We start from the raw sequence: 24,726 nt of genomic DNA, 5'->3' as shown, positions 1-24,726 counted from the left end.
GAGTAGTTTATTGTAGCGGTATGTTGGGTTGAGCTTAGTAGGGATACTGGCTAGTAGGGGTATTGGAGAGTAGCACACCTCCGAGCAGAGCGACAGCCCAGCCACAGAGATGGCAGACACCATACCGCCATCCTAATCAATATTATGTGATGTGTGCTTTTATGTTATACTTCCTCCCTGCTGTGATGCACACTTGAAACATATCAGCAGTGGCTCACTGCGGCAATTAGGTCCGGCGGTGAGCCGGACTGGTCTCGGCTGCGCCCGGCTGGCAGAGAGAGCACACGCACCAATCCGGTTCACCGCCGAAACGAATGCCACGGTCTCTTGAAAACATTTACATTTTGCGCCATGCCAAGCATATGATTAGCATCATTTACTCGCTGTTGAGTCGCTGTAATCTCCTAGTGGCGAAAAAGCACCAGGGTTTCTCCTGAAAACACTGGCTAGCAAACACAAAAGACACTTGTCTTAGCTGATGCCAGAAACGTTCATCTGTAATGACGTTCGGAGATCAGCAGCATTTAAGCAGTGCAGTGAGTAAAAACATGAATTCAAACGCGGATCACCATATTGGTTAGCATTGGTGTTCCATATGGAAAAGATGGGTTAATCCAACCTAACTCATAATGTTCTGTCATTCAAATGGAAAGAACAAATACACAGCCTCTTCTTTGCTACGATGCTCTTTGTAATTCATGTTATAGTATTAATATCTTAAAACACGGGTTTGAATTAATCGAAGTTAACTGAAATAACTGAATTTTACATTTGGTGGGTCACTTATACATGACAATGGCTAGGATTTCATTACCATTTGCCCTTAACATAGACTAACAATTAAAAGCAGTATTTTATTTCCTCAAAAAAAAAAAAAAAACTGGTTCAGCAAGTTGAGCGATCACTGTCATTAACTCAGCAGCCGCGAGTTTGCGAAGAAATGTAAATGTAAGACTTATGTCTTGCATCCATGCTGACATTATGTTTTCAGTCATTCTAGTGTCTGACATATAAATATGAATAGCATGTAGAAATAATTTGATGTTTTACTTTTCTTTTAACAGTCTATTTCAAAACGATGTTTGGAAATGGTGTAGCAAAAGGCCTAAGAATATAGACTGGACTCTCAAAGCTAAAGCCAAGGGTTTGGTGAGTCAGTCAGACACACAGAACTCCGACTTTCCAAGGTCAAACAGATCATAGAGAGGAAGTGGCATCAAACATTAAAACTGTCACCTCACTGTGGTTAGTCGACACAGATGGAGTCTTTATTAACACGCCATCAACTAACCAAGTTTGGGGACCTTTCGATTTTACCCATGAGAAATGAAGCATCCTTTTCATCTCTCTCAATCATTTTCTCCATGCACACACTTTCACGTTTCTGTAAAAAAAAAAAATTTAAAAATGACATTGTGGTTTCATAATATTGTGAAATAAAAATAGGCATACATCAGGTTGTATGCAAGTGTGTTGCGTGAAACAGGAGAATGACTGACTGCTGTCTACTAGGCCTGAGCAGGAGAGCTCCGTTCTCATGATGAGGCAGCCTGTGATTGGCTGGCCATTTGTTGACTCACGGGCGGTGGTTAACATGAGGACTGGACTTGCTAACTGCCGTCTTATCAGATGTGATATATGTCTGCCTCTTTCACACTACTGCATTTTTTTCTCCTCCTTCTCTTCTTGCTCTGCCTCATTGTTTCTGTGCGTCTGGATCCCTCGATTCCGTCTCATGCAGTCCCTTCGTTTCTACCGACTATCAGAGGACTAGCTCGGCGACATGCTCAGAGTAAGACGATTGTCTGGCGTCGAGGGTTGCGTTCAACCCGCCTGGCATGTCGAAGTGTCCTTGAGCAGAACCTAACCCTAACCCTACTGCTCTGGCGAATGAGAGGCATCAATTGTAAAGCGCTTTGGATAAAAGCGCTATATAAATGCAGTCCATTTACCATTTACCCCATCTCACCTCGCAGGCGCTTTTTTTGATGCTGCTCTCCCTGTTCCTGCTGGACTCAGTGGGTGTGTGTCTGTGTGGACAGGTGTTGAGGAAGTGAGGGTTAAGTTTGTCTTGGGCAATAGACCATAACGTGTAAGCAAATTGCACTGCATCACCAGCATTTTAGATGCCCTTACCCAGAGCCCATCATATAAAATACCGCTGAATATATACTATAATTTTTTTTTTTTTTTTTTTTTAATCAGGCTAGGTACCTAGCTAAAGGGAAGCGTAGCAGTGTCCTAACTGGAAATCCAACTTGCAAACATTTGAGCTAAAAGCCTGTTAACCTAACCAGACTTTAAAAGTTCATTTTTGACACCAGGAACTACTGCACGTAACAATGAAGTCTGAATGTTTGCTCTGGAAGCGTACCTGTGGCCCGGCTTATCCCCTCTACATTTACACTCATTGATGCATTGTGTAGGCAGGTAAATACAGCAGAATTTCCTTGTTTCTGCCCAGTCTTAATGATGTGATGTACCAAGAGCGTGAGTTCCACACCTAAAGGTGCATCCAAAGGCAGAAACCTTTTTTTAAATTTATTTATTTTTTTATCAATTTTTTTTATTGGAGGATAAATGTATGTTGCAAAGGCAGGATGCAAATAAAACACGGCTCTCCCACTTCCCCGTTTTTTTTACCTTCCCTAACATACATGCAGAGGAAAAGGAAAACGCTTTTAAAAATGATAAAGAAAGCGTGGGAGTGAAAACATTTTCGAGTTTCTCTTGCCTTTGAAACAGTTATGATAACATAACAGCGTGTATTTAAGAACAGTTAAACATGCCCATACAGAGCATTCCATGGTGTGTATGTTTATAGGGAGACCCAGAATATGAACTTGGGGGGGGGGCTGCTAAGTGCCCTCAGGGAGGAGAGGCCAGGCGACCAGCACAAATATTTGGGAAACACCTCCAATTGTTCAAAACAAGGTAAAAGAACCTGCCACGCAGAATATAATGTATTAAACTACCGCAGTACATATCCGGCTTACTGAAATATTACTCCAGTAGCCATAACACTAGATCCTCAGAGAAAATTCTCCTCCTGGTCCCAAGTATTCGAACAGAACTGGGTAAATCAGCCTTTTCCTTTCATGCCCCGCATGTCTGGAATGAGTTACAAGGCATTCTTAATCTAAAATCCTTACCCTCTCTTGACATGTATAAAAATATGTTAAAATCTGTTTTTACTGAACAATGTTATTGCTTTTAGCAACAAGTGCCTTTTAGCTCCTGATCCTTGTATGTCTGTTTTTTATTATATATATTTTATTTTATTTTATTTTTTATTTTTTTTATTTTCTTTGGTATGTTTTTAATATGAAACTTTTATTTTCCTGCTGCCATCTTGACCAGGACTCCCTGGCAGAAGAGATATTGTATCTCAATGGGACCTTCCTGGTTAAATAAAGGATAAATAAATAAATAAAATTAACTGACCCTTTTATGGAGTATTTAATTCTTTCCCACTTCTAAAAACCAAAACCACAAATCACCCAGTCAGAGAGATTTATCAATGCCATCAGTGATTATTTTATGGGCCAAAAGTGATGCAAAAGTAACAAAGTCTAGTTGGCCAACTGTGAAAGACCAGGCTTGTGCAGAACAGCCCAAAAATAGGAACTTCTGCCCTAGGTTATCGATCAACGCCCAGAGTGCGCAATATCATGTTCATTTGGGACATGACCAAAACTAAACATAAAATTTATTTATTAAAAAAAAAAAAAACATAAAATTTAGCCACCTTGGAGTTGCATTTATGCAATTGATCTAAGATCTGGTACTGTATTAGTCCCAGACAGGCACAAGTCATCATAGGCCTGGACATATATAAGGGCTTGCAAAGAGAGAAACCACTCTGAGTAAAAGCATTCACCTATTGAAGCCCTCAGTGTTTTCCCCTCCACGACCAATACAAAACAATTTTTCCTATTTCCTGTTTATGAAGGGCATGCTATAAAAATCAAATGACTCATAAATAGAGCAAAATTACAAATAAATTGCATAGGACAAAAAAAGTGGGGGGAGGGGGATGCTAAGGCAATAACAGAACACAGATAACAGATGTTTGGTCCTCCTCGCCTTTAGCCACCGTGACCTTTTGCGGAGTACAATTTAATCTGAATCTAAAATGTATTATTTTTCGTTATTTTTCAAATGCTCTTGAACAGGAGTGCTGGGGTAGTGACGCACAGCTCAAACCCCCCAAGGTCAATTTCGAGCGCCCGAAGGAGGCAGGCCACCACAAAGTGGGACCGGAAAAGTAGAGGAACGGTTGCCATGTCAACACGTTTTTCCCAGCATCATCCTTGAATCGCGGCGATCGCAGAAGACCCGGCAATTAAGGCAGGCTTTTTGATGTACGCGACCTCGCGCCCACGCCCGACGACGACGTGGTTACTGATAGATGCACCAGCTCTTTTTTCCAGGTTTGTCAGCGCTGTCTCACGTGCATGCCACTCTGCACGGGCTCTCGTGTCAATGCGATGCCTCAGTACTCCAGACCTCTGTGTACAGCGTGAATCGACGGATCCACATGTGAGTAGGAATGTCTCACGTATAATGCCAATGATTCATTGTCGATCTAATCTTTGTGCTATCCTGCTGTCTTTCTGATATCACCGCAAAGGATCTGCATTGACATTAGGACTTTAAAAGGAGCAGAATCTCCCAATATCTCCTCATACAACTTCAATAGGAAATGTAATAATAATAATCATATTATTATCATTATTATTATTATTATTATTATTATTATTATTATTATTATTATTATTAACAATAATAATCATATTCATAATAATCATAATAATAATAATTCATACAGAGCAACTACATGGTAAGTGAATGTTTTCATATACATTATCATATGAGGAGGAAAGACTGTAAGAAACCCCTCAGATACACCAAATGGCACGTTGAGGTCACCGACAATTTAAAAAACCAAACTCATCACGTAAAGGTCACCAACAGTAAAGAACCCGTCTGCAAACCAAACAGCAGAAGTGTCTGAGTGGTGAAGGAACACACATAGTCTTGTAGTAGCAGTGTTGACAAGCCTCAAACCACTGCACGCTTCCCCTTATATGAAAAAACAAATCGAAGCAAAACGCCATCAAAGTCATCAAACAGACACAATCATGAGAAAACGGTGTAGATCAATGATCCTGCTTGCACTAGCTTTGTAAGCATATCACACTGGGGTTAACTTTTGTATCTGGCTGGGCGCTGACCCATAGGTATAAAGATCTTTAGTCAGCACCCCACCACCAAAGACACCAACTTGTTCCCCAATGACATCAGTTTTCCAATTATACAAAACATGATTACACTGTATTGTGGAGAACCTAACGTTGATCCAATCAGATATTTTGCAACTGAGCACTGTCTCTTCATCACACTTGCTGACTCTCTGTCAGCACAGTAAACAGTCTGTTTCACTTCGAGGGTCTGATAAGATGCAGACTTCTGTGAACTACAGGACAAACAACACTCATGTTTTGTTATCCGCTAATGCTTTGAGGTGCTCTCTGTATTCTCCAGATTAACAAAAGCTGATACAGACAGTTGCAGCTGCAGCACCATACCGGGACGGCAAACAATTTTGACTCAAGGGAGCAAGATTTTAATATCCACATGGATTTTGTGTAGCGGTGCTGCCCTCTAGTGGTTTGTCTGGGTAGTGTGCTCATTATCAGCCACATACTACAAGTGTTGTGAACGTAACACGCCAGAGGTGTGCGACTAACTCCTAGAATTAACTCCTTTAAGAATTTCAAATCATCGTTCGTTACATTTTGTTTACCTTAGGACACTGTACACAGTGAAGCAAACCGGGGCTGATTCTTTCACAGTCTTAATAATTAAAAAAACCCCCACACAATTAGCAACATCTGAGGGGGCACGCAGCGTATTACTTCTGTAGTTAAATGATCCCACGATGGAAAGAACATCTACTTCCAAGCCCTCTCTCAACTCGCATGCACTAAAATACTTATCTGTATCAAGGCCTGTTTAAAAGAGTCACATTTCTATACAATATGAATGTAACTGACTTCTTCGGTTGCAGCCATACGCTGACTTGCATATTTATTTTAAAATGCATATTGATGGGCAGGCCTTCAGTGTTATTATGCATTAACAGTGTTTTTTGCCCAATGGCAGAATTGTATGTTGGACATTTGAGACAGGAAACATTGTCAGAACATAGGCTTTTGCAGCAGTGACAAATGGTATGAAATTTAACAGAACCCAACAAATGTTGTGACTGACAGAAGCCAGCCATTCAAGGACAATAATATGACCATCACCACTTTGTGTTTGCTCATTTTCTGTGGTTTTTCCATATTATTTCAGATTTACTCAACATTTTTGATTGATCTCTGTGTAATAAGTTATATTGTAGATATTTAGAAAAGATTCTGACAACTTGTTGGCAACAATGGCAGACATAGAGCATTTAGGGGTTTCTAATCTAAAGCTAGAAAATACAAACACACTTCAAGTTAATGAACAATTGATAAACAATCACCAAAAAAAATAAAATAAAATAAGGTAATCAAGCAAGAATATTTAGATTCTATAGGTATGCTTTGGTCACTATTTGTTCTCATCCAAAGAGAGCACCGGGGAATATGATAATGGCTGCATTATAAAATGGCTAACTGTTACTTAACGCCTGTACTAGGGTGACACAAAAACATACGTTGTTTTGAACAACTATTATGCAATTTCAGAGTCAGAACAGATCCGTTAGGAGACAAGACTTGCATCTACTCCACAGAGTGAAGCTCTGATTAGGAGCTTCACCCCCCCCCCCTAATCTAATCAAAAGTACTTATCTGCTGTTGGAAATCTACCTTTGAAGATTCTGTGAGACGTTGGATTTCCAGAGGGGAAATGGCAATGGCAAGATCAATACATCCCAATGAGATTCTGAAGCTGAACGCCGTGGTTACGTCACAAAATGTGCACCAATGGCACGCTGGCAAAGGAAGGAATGTGACCGCTCTGTGTGGCACACATCCCTGGCCCAGCTGGAGGTGTTCCAGCGCCACCCGCGTCACTTAATAAATCACCATTCGGAACGTTTGAGAGGCCGGAGGGCGCTGATGTATCAATAATCCAATATATCCCGAATGACTTCCCACAGATAAAGCTAACTTTTTTCAGTTGCTACATATTGCAAATCACATCCGGTTAACGATATAAACACATGCTCGAAAGTCACTGTAGGCTGTAGGGCTCGAGTAAGCTTACAGTGAGCTGTTCGGGAAACTCGGGTGATTATACTAACCGCAGAATGAGAAGCGCCAGTGCGATGCGCTACGTGCATTTTGGAGGACACGCGATGCTAGGGCTTGCTGTTCTGCGCTCTCTAGAATTCATGCAAAACGAGGCGTCTGTGTGCAGCGGAGCTTCGCTTGTGATTTGGAAATCCAGAGTTATATAAACGCCTGTAAATAAACAAAATATTGTTCTCGTTATTCTGCCAAAGCCATGGCTTATCCACCCTTACTTCATATCGCACGCAATTTCTTTCTAGATGTATATTTTATATGAAAAACCCCAAAAAGCTTTAACATGAATTGAAATAAAGTGGGGCCCTGCGCTGATACCCCAGACTGGTCCAGTTCTGAATTCAGCAGCATGCGTTCTGCCTCTATGTGCAACAGCAGCAGTCTCACTGCGTTTAGAACATATAAAACAATCTCACTGCACCAGTCAGGCCAGAAAATGTATTTTAAAAGGAAAAAACAACAACAGTACTTCTCAATATAGCTCGCTATTTACTTACAGGCTGATCCTAAAAAAAAAAAAAAACTACAAAAATTTGTATCAAGATTTGTCTTCATTTACCTTCAAATTAAAAATAAATGCATGCAAGTGAAACTTAGTTTCAGTGATTGCTGTATTGGCCAAAAGAATTAACAAAAAAAAAAAGTGAAAAAAAAACTCACACTTTCCATTCAATGTTTATAGTAATAAAAAACATTCTAAGATTGAATTCAAGTTCTTATGATAACAATTAATCATACTTCTCATTTCCATGCTTATAGAGTATGTTATTGATCTCAGCCTCTCATATTCACCCTGTGATTACATTACATTACAGGCATTTAGCAAATGCTCTTACCCAGAGTGACTTACACAACCTTTTACATAGCGTTTGCATGGTATCCAATTATACAGGTGGACATATAACTGAAGCAATACAAGTTAAGTACCTTGCTCAAGTGTACGACAGCAGTGAACCTGCGACCTTTAAGTTACAAGACCAGCTCCTTACCCATTATACTACACAGCCGCCATTTTGCGCTGGGTGATCCTTCTTGTTGAGTGGATGCACACAGCCCTGACACACAGGGGAGGAAAATGATTATTAAAACTGGAGATGATAGGCTGGAGAACTGAAGAACTAAGGAGTATTTAATGCGCTGCTTTCGATAGCCTCTCATTTCAGAGTTGTGTTAAAAACCAGAAAGACATTATATGACATCAGTAAGTTTAATTCTACGTATTCTAACTGCTGTACACGAGTCATGTACACCTGATCAAGCCCTAAAACGACAGTTTATTCAGGTTATTTGTAATTTACTGTCGTCTTTTGTTTCGCCTGCCTATTTCTGCTTTGTGCTGTTTATTAGTATCTTGTCTTAGCAGATATTTGTTGGGGCTACAGGCATCTGCTGGGTACTTATAGATTTATTTAGCTTCTATCTACCCCTCCTTTTGTATGAACAACTTTAATCTACTGTAAATAGGGTCATATAATATTTTCTATTAGATACATTTGCCTGCTGGGGCCGCTATTCTACGTGTACTCGTGTAAACTCATAATAAAATACACGTCTTTAATAAAAGAACAAAGCGTCTCATTAAAGTGAGGACAGACTACTAGAAATATGAAACGGGAAACAAGCACAAATATATCTGAACACAAACTGTGTAACGTCAGGACACCATATTGTTTGGAGTAATTAAATTTAATACTGAAGTTACCTTTAACTGCGGTGCTTAACGGAGACCCAGAAACAAGGAGTAAAACAAATGCAGCCGTTACTCACGTTTTACTGCACACTGCCCTCTAGTGGATAGCCGCAGCGTTGCTACTAAAAATGAAGCCCAAAGACGAGGGTACTGCTGTGTGAGTATTAGGTGAGACCATGTGCCATTTTTCTTAGTGCCTCACCTCATCATAACCCCATTTATATAGTAATGCTAGATTGTATTGAAGTTTTAATTAGCTAGCATGTTTCATGCTTAGGAAATGTTCACATTTTGCAATCCGCTATTAAGTTGCTAGTCATTTCTTGTAAACTAAAATCTCATTAAAAAAAAACATGTTTTCAACGTACAAAAATGCCAAGTTACTCACCCATACAAGGCATACACTGTCTATAACTCATTCATTCAGACTGCCAAAATATAGGCCTGCCATTAAAAGTATTGATATCAAAATGATGCCAAGTTACGGTACTACAAACAATATAGGCTATCTTGCCTCACCGAAATTAAATAAGATGTATTACAAAGCAATGCTACCCAATATTTCCTCAGTTCTTTCAAGTCACTTGGCCCTGTGTGTATAAACATGTTTTCTGGAGAAATATGCTTCCTGTAGTTATAAGTGATTTGAAAGAATTGAGGAAGTCACTTGGCCCTTGGCCCTGTGTTTTGTAATCTTACCATTTCACAATGTCATGCAAACTTTGTGTCAGATCAAAGTGTCAAATATTTCGAATTGCCTCATGGAACACATTGGAATTCATCTAGAAAACTGCTGGTGAGTAACTACAGGAAGCATATTTCTCCAGAAAACATATGGTAAATGGACTGCATTTATATAGCGCTTTTATCCAAAGCGCTTTACAATTGATGCCTCTCATTCGCCAGAGCAGTACATACATACATAGAGAACTTCTTTATCCCCATGGGGACATTTCCCTCGCATGTTACATTCACATTTACGAACTGACATTTATACCAAGAAACATACAATCATTCACACAACAGAAAGGCTGGCCAGCGAAATACATACATACCAATACAAATTGGACATATATACGCCTATTCAATCAATGTTGACTGTGAGAAAGCCATCCACACATATGTTTGGCCTGTCCATGTACTGCATGCTTATACACAGAGGGCCAAGTGACTTGAAAGAATTGAGGAAATATTGGGTAGCATTGCTTTGGAATACATCTTATTTAATTTCGGTGAGGCAAGATAGCCTATATTGTTTGTAGTACCGTAACTTGGCGTCATTTTGATATCAATACTTTTAATGGCAGGCCCGGATTTTGGCAGTCTGAATGAATGAGTTATAGACGGTGTATGTCTTGTATGTGTGAGTAACTTGGCATTCTCATAAAAAAACGTGTTTTTTTATGAGATAATGTTCACCGTGTGAACCGGACTTTGTGTTCTTGGCTATGAATAACTGTTACAGAACGAGTATTGTAGCCTACCTTATCAAACCTGTGTTTTGCAGTTGTTCCAATGACCTTGATATGCACTTTTGTACCTGTCGCTTTGGATAAAAGCGTCTGCTAAATTAATGTCATGCGATGTAAAGGCTGCGGTTGACGGAAGGGCTGACTGGCAGCGGCCGTACGAACGTGGGCTGCGCGGTAGACATCCGTGACTCCGCTTGCCGTCGCGCGACTGAAGGGTTAGTCACGGCGTGCAGGGCAGCTGGGTGTGGAGCGCGAGGCTCAAGCGGCTGTTATCAGCCGCTCACACACAGAGAGCTGCACAGGAAGACTCTGTTTTCATTTTCATCTTCTCACACTTGACGTAACTCTGCCGTTCGTCAGATAACGTGTGGCCTTAATTTCACCTTAAATTCCCTCCGCGGGTCCAACCATAATCTAGTCGCGCCAAAGCCGCCAGCTCCTCTGCAACAGATGAACACTGCCACGGTCCATGTAGAGGAGGAAAAACGAAGAAGTCGTGTCTGAAACCGTAACCAAAGTCTTTTTTATTTTAAATGTACAAAGAAAATGTAATAACTGCTGTTTAACAAATATTACAAAAGCTATTTTCATTCTACAAGGGGTACAGAATCATATCAAACCGACCATTCGGTCAGCCATTTGCCCTGTTAATAATGAACATACTGACAAAGGATTTGCATCTCTGGGCTGAGTAACATGTCCATGAGAACAGTTTCTATTTTTTAAATATAATTCTACTAGGTATAATTCTACTTTCCGTTCGAAGGAGCTCCAGTAATAATAATAATAATAATAATAATAATAATAATAATAATAATAATATTGACAATGCTAATAATACTAATAATAATAATAATAATGTCAGATCTCCAAATGCTTGGTTCCAGCCCAGCAATTGCTATTAACTATTAATATAGTGCTATATTAATATGTTACTATAACATATTAATATAGTATAAAATATGAATTAAGTAAATTTTGTTAAGAAGTTTTCAATGGTCAGCCAGTCCTGCCTGAAATCAATTGTACAGTAACAACCCAGTGCAATAAGGTGGGGCAAGTAATTTCATATTTCTACTCATCTGTCAATAAGAAATCAAAAGCAACAGGATGACTACAAACGATAGGGCCAATGGCAAAAAAAAATAAAAAAAATAATAATAATCTGAACAGTCGTATAAAGTTAAGAATTTGATAATGCCCCAATAATCCATCAAGGTGTGAGCGTTAGACAGCGGAGTGGCGCATCCTGTTAAGGCGCTGACGTGCTGCCGGGATGGGCCCCGTGGCCTGGCGCTGAGCCTGACCGTGGCTGCACCGGGGGGTACTGCACGCCATGCGACCGGTGACCGGTCGGAACCGACACAGCACGCTGCCGTGATACGCAAGCCGCGGTGCGTGACTACCGACACAGCTGGTGCGGTGATAAACCGCACACAGCCTGCGGTGCGTGCTACCGAAACCTGCAACGACGACTGAGATGTCTTCTCCGTTCAAGCCTCACCAGCAAACCCGCGGTGCAGTAACAAAACGCCAACTAGCACTGCCTGCTTTGGGGAAGAGCGCACAGACAGTTGTCCAAAATTCGATAACTGAGCTCGCGGCAATTAGTGCTGATATACACAACTGGACATTCCCAATTAGGGAGAAAAAGGGGGGGAAAAAACTTTTTAATTTTTTTTTTTTTAAAAAAGGTGTCGATATAATAAAGTAGAAGTATCATTTCCAGCAAAAACACATTTAAAACTATGAAGTTTTCATAGGTGGCCTGAGTTTCTTTCATAACACCCTTTATCCTTTATGAGACCTCAATGCCGTTTCCGAGCATCATTTACAGCACAGCTTCCAGCAGTGATGCGGATCCGAACTGGAACGCGGGGGGGGGGGGGGGTTGCGATGTAAATCCAGAATTATATATAATATATCCCATATATTCCGAGGCATAGAGAGAGGCCACTGGGGGTGGGGTGGGGGGCGGGGTTCAGGGGTTGGGTTGGGGGGGGGGGGGGGGTGTGAAGTGTCCCGGGGCAATCCGTCCACCAAGGTGAGGGCTACACTGGTTCCGGCAGGTCATGGTTCAGCTGGACGAACTCCATGGATCCCTGCTAACATAAACACAACAATGGCTTCCTTACAAAACAAACAACAACAACAAAAAAATCCTCCACTCTTTCCCCCGGGGGCACTGGAACAATAAGCAATTCACTCGCAGTGAGATGTCTGCTCAACAACCAGGTCACACAAACCCGGAGAAAAACCTGAACAATTATCTGGTTTCAGGCGAACATGATTACAGACATCGTTTCCATTGTGTGAAATCATTATAGCAGAATATCTAAAACGAGAGAAAAACACACAGGACTATGATCCAGTACAGTCACAACACATACAACAGTAGCTTACTGACTTAAGAGGTAATTCCTGTAGTCATAAATCAGACAAATGTGCTACACAGGAACCTTTCACTTCGGCGTCTACAGTGTTTTCCATCCTAGATTTCCATCCTGCCCCCCCCCGTCCCCCACTCCCCTTCTCTCCATGTTCTTTTCCAGCCTGTCCTGTCTCCTCTGGCTCAACTTTGCCTCCTTAAAAGACAAGCCCGCACCCGCGGCCAGGCCTTCTGCTCCAGGGAGCGGCGCTGCCTGTTTGCTACTCCGGGGGCAGGGCTGGATAGTTGCGATCGCTTCCTCTGCCCCCGCCCTGCCCCCGTCCACCGTCCCCCTGCACATTGTGGTATGGGACAGCCCGGGAGCCAAGATGTTGTGTTGGAGGTGGGGGGGGGGAATTCGTGGAGGTAATTTCGCTGGGGCGAGATCTGGCGGGGCGATGGGGAAGGAAGCCACAGCCCTGCTCTCCCTTTGTTCTCCCAGTGGAAACTCTGACCGCCGCTTCCCCCCCTGCGCTCGCTGCTTTAAGAGTGCGTCACCAGGGCAGGCCCCGCGCGCGGGAGGGACAGGGCTGCTGGAGGAAAATGGCCGCCGTGTCGGTTCGGAGAGGGTTAGGCTTGCCTTCGGCCAGCAGCGCCCTGCCGTGTAGAAGCCATGGTGTTGTAAAGGTGAAATGGAAAAGGGAACGGAGTGTAGCACAGTGGGTAAGGAACTGGGCTTGTAACCGAAAGGTCGCAGGTTCGATTCCCGGGTAAGGACACTGCCGTTGTACCCTTGAGCAAGGTACTTAACCTGCATTGCTCCAGTATATATCCAGCTGTATAAATGGATGCAATGTAAAATGCTATGTAAAAGTTGTGTAAGTCGCTCTGGATAAGAGCGTCTGCTAAATGCCTGTAATGTAATGAAATGGTCAATGGTCAAATGAAAGGCCAGCTAAAGGAGAGAACAGTGTTGTGATCAAGCCCATCAGTTGCGGAGATTCACACAGGCCTTAACTGAGCAGAGCTGTGTTGTTCAACTACATGCAGCGCTGTGCGCAGGACACGCCCTTCTGCAAACCTTCACTACTCATTTGTCCATTTCAGAGCTCTCCCTACAGTACCAGACCTATCCCTTTCAGAATCTTCCAAAAAAATAAAATAAAAATAAAATAACTTTATTAGAATGAAGAATAAATAGTACTTACATAGCCAGGTGGGTCAGCTACACCTGAGGAAAGAATCGGCGAAAGGGTGAGGTTGGGAAAAGCACATCCTGGACTGTATAGTCATCACAGATATTTTGTTTTCCATTGCCTTGTGTGATAACAGCGCACTGGGGAGTAGAGTGTGATGTTTCTTGTGTTTATGTGTTTGTACGCGTGTATATTTCTTACAGCTTGATAAAGAGAGAGAATGTATGTATGTAGAGAACCGTATGCATGTCACCAGCCCGGCATTGTCCTGAGTCAACCTGACCTCTGTCTGTAAAATCGACCATTTCTCTATAAACATATACATTCTATTTTTTTTTTTTTTTTTTTTTTACCTCTCTTTGCAACCAAAATCTGGACTAAAAGGGGGAAGGGGGCACACAGAGACTGCATCTGCACAGTGCCCAGAATTTCATGCTACACCCCTGCTTGTGGGACCTGCTGAGTCACTTGTTCTCTGGTTGGAGAGCCCATTGTTTAATTGTACTGAGGAGAACTACACCAAATAAACAGCACCCCCTGCACTATGCTGTGTATTGTCCGTACGGTCCATTTTGTTCCCACACCACAGAACAAGACGGGAGTTCGTAAACTATTTACACAGGACAGAAGGATGACTGATTTCTTATAAGCAACAATGGCTTGATCTGTACCGATTGTTTTACGGACAGGAGTTGACGTCTGGGTCGCGTTCTTATAACAGGAACTTCCCTAAAACAACAACAGGATAACGGACACCTGGCCTCTCCCCCCCCCCCCCCCCCCCCCCCCCGCTCCCTCCATTTTCCACTCTCAGGTAGTGACAACAATCCCGGCGCATTTTTCAAACATTCGAATCGCTGCATCTGATTGGCTGACAGCTGCCAAAGAGTGTGGTGACAAGCGAATCTGATTTTGGGGAATTCTGGGGAGCTGCCTCACCTGCGGGCGAGTTCTGGAGCTCGCTGTACACGGTGTCTGTGCCTCTTCTCACCGGCCCTGCGGAAAACACATCGACACACGGCAGCCCTGAATCAAGCGCACTGGCAAGCCCACACAAGCCCTGCCTGTGGCCATCGTCTCACCCCACACTCACACACACGAACGCGCCAGAGTAACCGTCCACATGAAACCACTGGGACTACTGACGGGGCCCAAACAGAGAGGGGGGGGGGCAGGGAGGGGGCCACTGACTGGGGCCATTGGGTATGGCAATTAGTTCAGCCTTTCCTGTATACACAAAAAAGAATTATGAGCCCCTGCGTTGCTCTGATCTCGGAGACGGTCTCTCAATTATATGTAATTAGACCACTCCCAGGAAGGACTGCAGATAGCCCGCTGCTTTTATCTGTCAAAGAATTCCAGAAAATGCAGCCATCCCCCTGGACAACTGAGCTCTGAGTAAAGACTGAAACAGACAGCTGAGCTTCCTCAACTGCCTCACAAACAAAATGATTACCCTCACCTCCAAGCTTGCTACACAGGCAACTGACTAGTAGCACTAAAAACAGACATTTTAGTAGCTACAGACACACTCACACATACTCACACACACACTCTCTCTCTCTCTCACACACAGACACACACACACTCTCTCTCTCTCTCTCTCTCTCTCACACACACACACACACACACACAGTCTGTGTGTCACCTCGTGACCCGTCTGCTGGCTGTGGATGGACCACCTCAGTGTATTCCACATCAGGCTCCTTCGCTGTCTCCACACTGCTCTGGTCGTCAGTGTCTGGAACACATCAGCCAATCACATCTCAGCAGCAAAATCCTAATCTACATTACATTACATTTATTTAGCAGATGCTTTCATCCAAAGCGACATACAATAAGTGCATACCAAAGGTCATTGGAACAGCTACAAAACACACATTCGATAAGGTACAATACTCATTTCGTACAGCTATTCATAGCCAAGAACACAAAGTCCAGTTCACGCAGTGAACATTATTCTGTCATAATTTATGCCAAGTCAAACTAAGGTGGAAGTACAAGCTACAATATTAGGACGAAAATACAAATTACAGTAAGTGCTGGAATGGAGGTACCATGTAATGAGAGTGGCATTTCTTCTATGCACAGAAAAGAAAGCTAGAAATGCAGCCAATACTCCAGACACACCACTCACTGCAGATGCTCTAGAGCAGATTACTCTACGCCAGACGGACAGCTCCATAAAACTACCCTGCTAGAAAGAAAGAAACCCTACAAACTACAAAAAAAAAGTTTTTCCCACGCAGTTCAAAGCTATCTCTTCAGAGGAGATAACAACGCTGGTTTTTTAATGTGACCATGAGACCATGACTCAGGTCATATGAGTGGAGGACTAACACACACACACCCACACACACACACACACACACACACACACACAGGAGTTTGGTGGGGGGGCTGTGATGTGTTTCGCTGCTAAGGTAATTTAGCCTGCTCTGTTTTAAATTAATCACTTCGCTGCCAATGGACACACTTCCCCCCCCTCCACCTGCTTTATTCATTCAGGCCCGACGAGGAGGAAGTTCTGCACAGAAGGCATTGTTCACGCAGAACACTTGTGCTGACGCCCATTTCAGTTGGCTCTTTCCTCAAAATTATTCAAAAGGGCCAACGGGTACATAGCCATTGGTAGCCATTACCGAAAAGGCACGTCGTGAATTTTCCTCCACTTGCCAACGCAATGTAGATATTCTCAGACTAGCCTACATGAAAATGCACCGTCGTTAAAAAAAAGGGTTAAGAAAAAAAACACCTGAAACCAGAACTGGAAACGGCCAGACACAAAAAATCACTGGATGGAGACACATTCGAAAATAAAACCGTTTATTCTAAAGTATTTCCTCCGACCACTCAGTCAAATCAATCAAAATATATAAACAATTCCTTTCGACTACGTATCAAATATGCCGATTGTGTTTGCACACATTTAACCCAGGCACATGAGCACGTGAGAAGCATTTGCGCGACACACCACACAGACAGACACAAGCAGCCGGACAGACAGAGGCGAGATTACCAAGCACAGCAGACCCCACAGCTTTTCAAAGGACAGAAGACAAAGACACAGACAGAGAATGTGCAGACTGTGACGTGAGAGTTTCGCCAAACACAGTCTACGGGGGTGGTTCGGACAGTCTTATGCTGATCGGCTGTAGCGCTCCTTGAACGCACACGGAAGGTCCAGGAGTCTCCTTAAAAAGCCGCTTTTTTGAGTGGTGCGGAGCGGAGGGGAGGGGAGGGGGGGTTGGCGTGGCGTGAAGAGGAAGCAGATAATGTCCATTGTGATCCAGGCTCATTAAAACAGGGATTGAATGCTGTTCAGCATCATGTTTTGTGATTATGAAATTAACCCCTCCCCCCATCCCCCACCCCCCACCCCGTACCCCCACCACAGTGACGATTTAAAAAACAATTTACAAGGACAAACTTGACTCAGACAATGAGCCACAAAAGCCAATTAAGGTGATAAAAATAGTTCATCTTGTTCGCTCTCTCACTATGACTCGGATATTTTGTGGCGTTTCCCTGTTCCCGACGTCCCTCCAGTTTTCCACGGGCACAGCTCGCTCGCTCGCTCGCCCGCTCGCCCGCCCGGATGGAAGATGGGCTTTGGGTTCGAAGCCATTTTTTTCCCCCCTCCCTCTCTACCCTGTGGCTGGGCTACTGTAGCTGCTCCTGTTGCTGCCGTGCGCAGGAAGTGATGTCACACTATCTGGCGTCCCATTGGCCGCTCTCCCGTCCGTGCTGTCAAAGAGGGACGCTGCGCCTGCAATAAGATGGGGGGGGGGGGCCCATAATATATCCGCAGAGAACACATCAGACCAGTCACTCACAGTGCATCCCCGTCCACAACCGGCTCGCTGCCAAATCAGAAATCGGCAGTGCGGCTGTCATTTCAGCCAATCCGCCGCCCTCATCCCAGACCCGGCGCTCCCGAGGATTCTCTCTCTCTCTCTCCCCTCTCCCTCGGCCTCCGAGCCGCGAGCGAGGCAGGAAGCAGGAAGTGCGCCTTCTCGCGGCTCACGCGCCTCCCCGAGACAATCCGCCGTTTCCGTTTCTCCAGCGGGGGGGGAGGGGCAAAAAAAAAGGGGGGGACCAGACCGAAGCAGAGCGTTAAAGGTGGACAGACGTGGCAGAGGGTGCTGCAGCAGCCGCACGCGTGCGCAGTTACCACACGAGTCCCGCACCCGGTGAGAGGCCTCGCGCATGCGAATGGTTGACACGAAAGGGATGGATGGATGGATGGATGGACGGACGAATGGAGTCAGAGAGAGCTGAGAGTTTATTGCATGCTGTGGGGGGGACGAGGACAGTTAGAGCACAACCACAAAATGAGGAAAGCAGGCTACCTGTGTGAGCGTTATATGCGTCCGTGTCGTGGGCAAGACTCACAGTGAGAGAGTCCTCTGATTTAGGGCTCGAAGGCTTTCTAAGAAACGGACACATTGCTGGCACTTAAAAAAAAAAATCTGATTATATTTGAACCCCCGCCCCCCATCCCCCATCCCCCATCCCCCACCCCCTTAAGAGCTGCCCATATGCAGAATGTGATCAGCAAGCCGGTCACTATGCACACACAGTCAGGTCAAAAGCCAATCACGGACTGTTCAGGCGTACCGCCATCGAGTGAACAGGCATTTCCCATACAGCGGCCAAATGTGCTCAAAGAAGCGAACGTACAAGCCAACTCACACTGACAGTTCTGTGGCGGTCTCTCTTTTACCTGTGAGCGACAGAGAGAGAGAGAGAGAAAAAGACGAAAAGATTCATGGGCGGTCAGGCGTGTGCTGCTCGGGACGCCTGGGGTGGGGGGGGGGGGGGGGCGTAGGTCTCTGTACCTCTCTGTGCCCTGTAGCGATAGCATCCCACACCGATCAACACCGTCAGGAGCAGGATGCAGGAGACAACGATCAGGACCAGCTTCCACCGTGCCAGGCTCACTGCGGAGGAGGGAAGAGCACAGAGGTCATCACGGGAGGGGGGGGGGGAGGCTGGGTTGGGGGCTCGTTTAACCTGTGCCATGACCGCGGCCCCAAAGATCCACGTACCCGTCCCTAACCGGCACCGCAGGCGGATAAGTGGAGGGGGGGTGATTTTAATTGCCCTTGCTAATAAGCGAACGCGGATTGATGCTGTGGTGTGGTGGTGTTGCTGCGTCCCCCTTGGGGGGGGGTGAATCCAGGCCACGGTCTACTCGAGCTGGATCGACTGTGAGGTCACTTCACCAACCGCCCCCCACCCCCCACCCGCGATCCAGTCCCTAACGGTAGTGAGCAGCGGGGACGAGTAGCCTCAGGGAAACTTAGCAAGCTTGCGGCCCGAGCCTCAGTGGAGCTCCCCCCCTGAGCCACACAGACTGCTCTCTCACAGCTCGCGTTCTGAAGAGCTGCCCTTCGGAGGGGCCGCTTGAGTCAGGAATCTCACACTCAAACGGCGGGGGGGCGGCCGTAGTCTGATTCGTCGGTTGATTTGTCGCTACGCTTACGTGCTAATTACGGATTACGTGCTAATTTGAGTCACTCGTTGGCTGAAGAGTCCGCACGCCGCGTTTCCTACGCCTGGATTGGCTGCCGATTGAAAGGTAACCACGGGAAACCAGCAGAGACCGCCGCTGCGGCCTTCGGGGACCGGAGTTTGAGACCTGTGTGTGAGTGTGTGTGAGAGTGTGTGTGTGTGTGTGTGTGTGTGAGTGTGTGTGTGTGTGTGTGTGTGTGTGAGTGTGTGTGTGTGTGTGTGTGTGTGTGTGTGAGAGTGTGTGTGAGAGTGTGTGTGTGTGTGTGTGTGTGTGTGAGTGTGTGAGTGTGTGTGTGTGTGTGTGTGTGTGTGTGTGTGTGTGTGAGAGTGTGTGTGTGTGAGTGTGTGTGTGTGTGTGTGTGTGTGTGTGTGAGTGTGTGTGTGTGAGAGGCCGGGCCTCACCGCTCACTCTGACCAGCTCGCTCCTCCTGGCGTCTCTGGCCGGGTTGTCGGCCTCGCATCGGTACGCGCCGGTGTGTTCGCGCCTGGCGGGCCCCAGCACGTGCAGCCCGGTCCTCTCCTTCGTCATCAGGGTGTCCAGGGGCTGGTCCGACCCGTCGCGGTACCACTTTAAGGTGAACGGGGGAGAGCCCTCCCGGACGGTGCACGCCAGGAACAGCTCCTCCCCCTCAGTGACGCTCCCAAAATTCGGCATAATGAGCAGCGTGGGAACCGACACGGGTTCTGCAGGGAGGAGAAGAAGAACTCAACTTCCTGATCTCGATGTGAGGGGCTGCGGTGAAGGTCCTACACGCCACATTCTGCCCCGTAACCATGGAGATACTCATCATAGCCAAACGGACCCTCCTGCCACTATAGTGACGCGGTTAACCTTTCGAAGGAACAAAGTGGCCGTTTGTTCTACAGTGGAGAATGAAAATATATACTGTATATATGTTGGAATACACCGTAAATATTGCTAGTGTTTGAAAAAAAAAAAAAAAACAGCTGAACTATTAAACTAAAGTTCCGTTGGAGAAGGCAAGCGCTTACTAAGTGAAGGGGTCTTAGCAAAGGAATGGAATAAAATAGATAAATAAATGGAATGGAATAATGGAATAATGGAATAATGGAATAAAATAGATAAACAGATTTTTGTTGGACGGCTTGGTGCGTCCGACAGAAACGGCTAAACAACATCGCGCACGCGCGCGCGCACGGACCGACTCACCTGTGACGGCAACGTCCAGCACTTGGCTCTGCTTCCTCGAGGAGTGACCGTTGTTCTCGGCCTCACAGGTGAAGTTTCGGACGTCCTCCTTCCTCCTCACGGTGACCCAGAAGGAGGCGGTCTTGTTCGGCTGCCGCACCAGAAGGACGGGCGGCTGGGGCACTCTGTTGCTCAGAAGGGTGTAGCTGACGGGCAGGCTCCCGTTCTCACAGTGGCAGTGAATCTGGAACGGCTTCCCCACGATGACTTTACCCGGGACGAATATCGACGGCTTGGAGACGAGGACTGGAAGCGAGAATAAAAGAAACGCAGACGATACAGAATTAAGAATGAGAAAGCATAGGGTGGATATAAATGCTTTAAAGGAGTAACATGGTGGTTGAACATGACACTTCCCAGTTGTCTTTAGGCAACAACAAAACAAATGTGCATACTTTTTTATTATTCAGTCATTTCAATGTACTTAAAAAAATTTTCTAAGCCTAAATTTCCCACTATAAAACTTCACCCGAACCGTCTGGGCGTGGTAATGACCGTGCCCCGTTACCATAGCTACCCCCATGATAAGCGCTCTTTTTGGGAGACTTTTCACAAACTAGCTAGCTTAGTAGTATATCAAGTATCGATAGATAGCTAAGGTAAGGACATTGACTTATATCCAATTATAATTTTTGCTATCTAGCTAGCCAAGTTAAGATAAAAGCAGAACTATAACGTCCTCATAAAAGCAAACTAGCTAGCTAACGTTATGGATAACATTGCCTTATGAAAGCAAACTACCTAGCTAGCTAAATGAATATAACCAGAAATAATCGAATAGTCCTTAAAATGCACCCTCATTTAAGTGAACCTAACGTTAGTCAAATATCTGCATTGTCTTGCCTGTAAGGCAGCCGCGCAAACTATGGGTCTGGAGTTATCCATGGGTTTACGGGGCGTGGAAAGGGGAGTGGTTACTGTGTTCGTGACGCATCAAATTGACAACTTTCTCAACCGGTTGAAAATAGGACGATAAATTTAAAATGCATATTTCTCCAAAAATACAGAACGGACATATTTAATACTTCACTCATTGTGTTTCTTCAATGCCTCTTGTGCAAATAGCACATAAAACTGAGAAAGTGTGAAAATCACCATGGTACTCCTTTAAAAAAAAAAAAAAAAAACCATTTCCCAAAAAAACATTACACTATCATCTCACAAAACCGCCTCTAAACACGAAACCTTGAAGGGTACGACATTTCAAAGAACCCACAGCGCCTAATTGGTCTTTACCTTTGGCTTTGAAGACTACAACGTTGCTGGATTTTCGAATATGTTTGGCGACTGCAGCACAGGAGTAATTGCCGTTGCGGTAGGCCTCCGCCGTGGTGTTGAATTTCCCACTGAAGTCTCCTGGCGTCAGAACCACGCCGTTCCTGGACAGGCTGTACTTCACCTGGTCGCGCTGGATCCGCTGGTCGGAGATGTTGTGGCTGTAGCAGGTCAGCGAGAAGGACTCCTTCTCGAACGCCTCCGGCGGTTCCATCGTCAAAACTGGCCTCGAAAACAGTTCTGTGGGCACAAATAAAATAAAAATAAAAATGCAATAAAATTTAAAAAATAAAAATAAAAAAACACTTCAACTGCGCTGTCTGTGCTGTTAATATTACGAATGAAAATGGGCAAAATTTTTTTATAAAAATAGAAATTGCTACTGACACGTAGATACTCTGCCGTGACAAAAGGGGCGACAGAGCTCAGGAGGTAAGACCGATTGTCTGGCAGTCGGAGGGTTGCCGGTTCAAACCCCGCCCTGGGCGTGTCGAAGCGTCCTTGAGCAAGACACCTAACCCCTAACTGCTCTGGCGAATGAGAGGCATCAATTGTAAAGCGCTTTGGATAAAAGCGCTATATAAATGCAGTCCATTTACCATTTACCAAAAGCTCGCCAAACCAAACCACAGCTTTCGCGGCCCACGCAGCCACACCGCAGCGACTGCGCGGGACGACCTCACCTGAAACCACCACGAATCTGCTGACGGCCTTCACCACCTCTCCCATCTTCGCTTTGCACTCGTACAGCCCCGAGTCGTTGGCCTGCACTGTCGTCCTGTAGACGATGCTGCCGTTCCCGTTTTTCTTCATGATGTCATCCTTGGACACGTACACCGTGATGTCCGATGGGTTGTGGCGGGACGCGTTGACACGGCACGCGATCTGCAGGGCGTCGCCTTCGATCACATTCGTGTTCGGCGTTACCTCAATGTGGGGCCTGATGGACAGCTCTGGAAAACAAAGACAGGGCCCACGACCACGGGAGAAATCCTATCGTCAGATGGAGACGGTCCTCACAGTCTACAACCCCCCCCCCCCCCGGCAGTCCGCTGGAGGTACGGACAAAAGCCACCCAACTTACCCTGCACGTAAACACGGGACGGCTTGCTTCTGCTTGAGGTCACCAAGTCGGGCTGCAGGGAGATGACGTACTGGCAGGTCACGCTCTCGTTCCCAGGAGAGCTAAACTTCAGCTGAGCTTTTGCCAGGTTTTCGGAGGTGGGCACTTTCTTGAGCTCCTTCGATCCTTCGAAGAAGTAGAAATAGAAGGATCCGGTTTCATTGGGGGCGCTGCAGGAGGCTGTCACCTCTTCTCCCTCGGTCACCGTCGTCTTGCTGAGGAGCAGGACCGGGGTCTGCAAGCCTGGGGGGGGGGGGGGGGCATTGAGAGGGGCAACAGGTAAGGTGCCGGGCTACAGGTCACGGGTTCGATTCCCGGATGGGGCACTGCCGTTGTACCCATGAGCGAGGTACTTAACCTGCATTGCTTCAGTATATATCCAGCTGTATAAACGGATTCAATGTAAAATACTATCTAAAAGTTGTGCAAGTTGCTCTGGAGGAGAGTATCAGCTAAATGGCTGTAATGTAAATGCAAATGTAAATGTAATGCAATGGGGCTGAGGGGCGCTCCCTTCCTGAAGGCTGTGTGCACACGCGGGCTCGTGCGTGACCGGATTCCCCCCGGATTCAGCACACGTTTCATCCCCTTACAGTTCACCACTCTACGTTTTTAATCAAGGACAACCAACCAAAAAACCAAGTACGTATCTCCGCACGCACCTGTGACATTCAGAGATTCCAGGTCGCTCTCCTTGTACTCTTCGTTCACTGCGACGCTGCACTTGTACGATCCAGAGTTAGCCACCCGGGCTTGCCGTATGACGTAGGGCAGCGAGCTGGCGGTGGTGGTGGCGTTGCCATACACCGGGTTGCTGTCCCGGTAGAAGGTGTACCTGTGCTTCAGGGGCATCCCGGTACCGGAGGTGATTTTGGGGTCGCACCGGAGCGTCACGTCGGTGCCACTCGCCACGTGCTGTCCCGGCAAAATGGTGAGCTTGACGCTCTCTATTATCAGAACTGACACACACGGCACACAGTTTAATGCACCTTATAAGGCACACGCGCACACACGCACGCACACACACACACACACGCACGCACACACACACACACGCGCGCGCGCACGCACACATACACACACGCGCGCACGCACACACAGTGAGATACATATTTCCAAACTATTCGCGAGAAAGATTTAGCAGACATTTACACCTTTCACACCAAGTGAAGTTTGCCAACCGGTCATATATTCTCTGTGTGCAGCGATCAGTGCTTGTTGCCATAATTTGATACCACAGGAGCCAAGCTCATTACTCTGTCTAAGAAAATCAGCAGCACTGGACATGGACATCACAGACGCACAGGAGGGTAAACACTTTGTTTTCTACTACAGGAAGCCAGCGACTCCTTTTCATTTATAATCATAAAGTCTTTGAAAAACGTAAAAAGGGCCCGTGTGGCTCCTCCCCCGGCCCCTGTGCGCTGAGCCTGTGGGCTTCTCAACACAGTGCTGTGGATAACACGGACAAGCCAGAGGAAGGAAAAGGGCTTTGTTAAACAAACACCAGCCAAACATCCCCGGGGGGAACTGGCACTGAGCTCCCTTATTTTAGAACCCTTCCCCCACCC

The 24,726-nt window shown here is 45.7% G+C and overlaps 1 protein-coding gene across 17 annotated transcripts in view; it reads right to left on the bottom strand.

Annotated features, from left to right (window-relative positions):
- Positions 1–12,133: 12,133 nt before the first annotated feature.
- The window catches only part of pecam1b (platelet and endothelial cell adhesion molecule 1b), a 21,409-nt gene continuing 8,816 nt past the window's right edge, over positions 12,134–24,726 (bottom strand). For 2 of the 17 annotated variants that reach the window (XM_064324336.1, XM_064324326.1), the window contains 7 exons: positions 18,872–18,973; positions 18,726–18,756; positions 18,383–18,462; positions 15,679–15,771; positions 14,970–15,026; positions 14,043–14,065; positions 12,134–12,571 (listed from right to left, as the gene is read on the bottom strand). In XM_064324336.1, the coding sequence (XP_064180406.1) occupies positions 12,518–12,571; positions 14,043–14,065; positions 14,970–15,026; positions 15,679–15,771; positions 18,383–18,462; positions 18,726–18,756; positions 18,872–18,973 (440 nt within the window). In that variant the 3' untranslated portion in view covers positions 12,134–12,517. Of the gene's footprint in view, positions 12,572–14,042; positions 14,066–14,969; positions 15,027–15,673; positions 15,772–16,839; positions 17,800–18,382; positions 18,463–18,725; positions 18,757–18,871; positions 18,974–19,949; positions 20,232–20,718; positions 21,004–21,993; positions 22,273–22,715; positions 22,986–23,116; positions 23,399–23,817; positions 24,703–24,726 lie in introns of those variants that run through there. The other 15 variants (XM_064324335.1, XM_064324328.1, XM_064324337.1 and 12 more) reach the window with 15 other exon arrangements.

Source organism: Anguilla rostrata, chromosome 2 (assembly GCF_018555375.3).
Source record: "Anguilla rostrata isolate EN2019 chromosome 2, ASM1855537v3, whole genome shotgun sequence".
Lineage (NCBI taxonomy): Eukaryota > Metazoa > Chordata > Actinopteri > Anguilliformes > Anguillidae > Anguilla > Anguilla rostrata.
The sequence above is the reverse complement of the archived record's forward strand: the minus strand, read 5'-3'. Positions and strand labels throughout refer to the sequence as shown.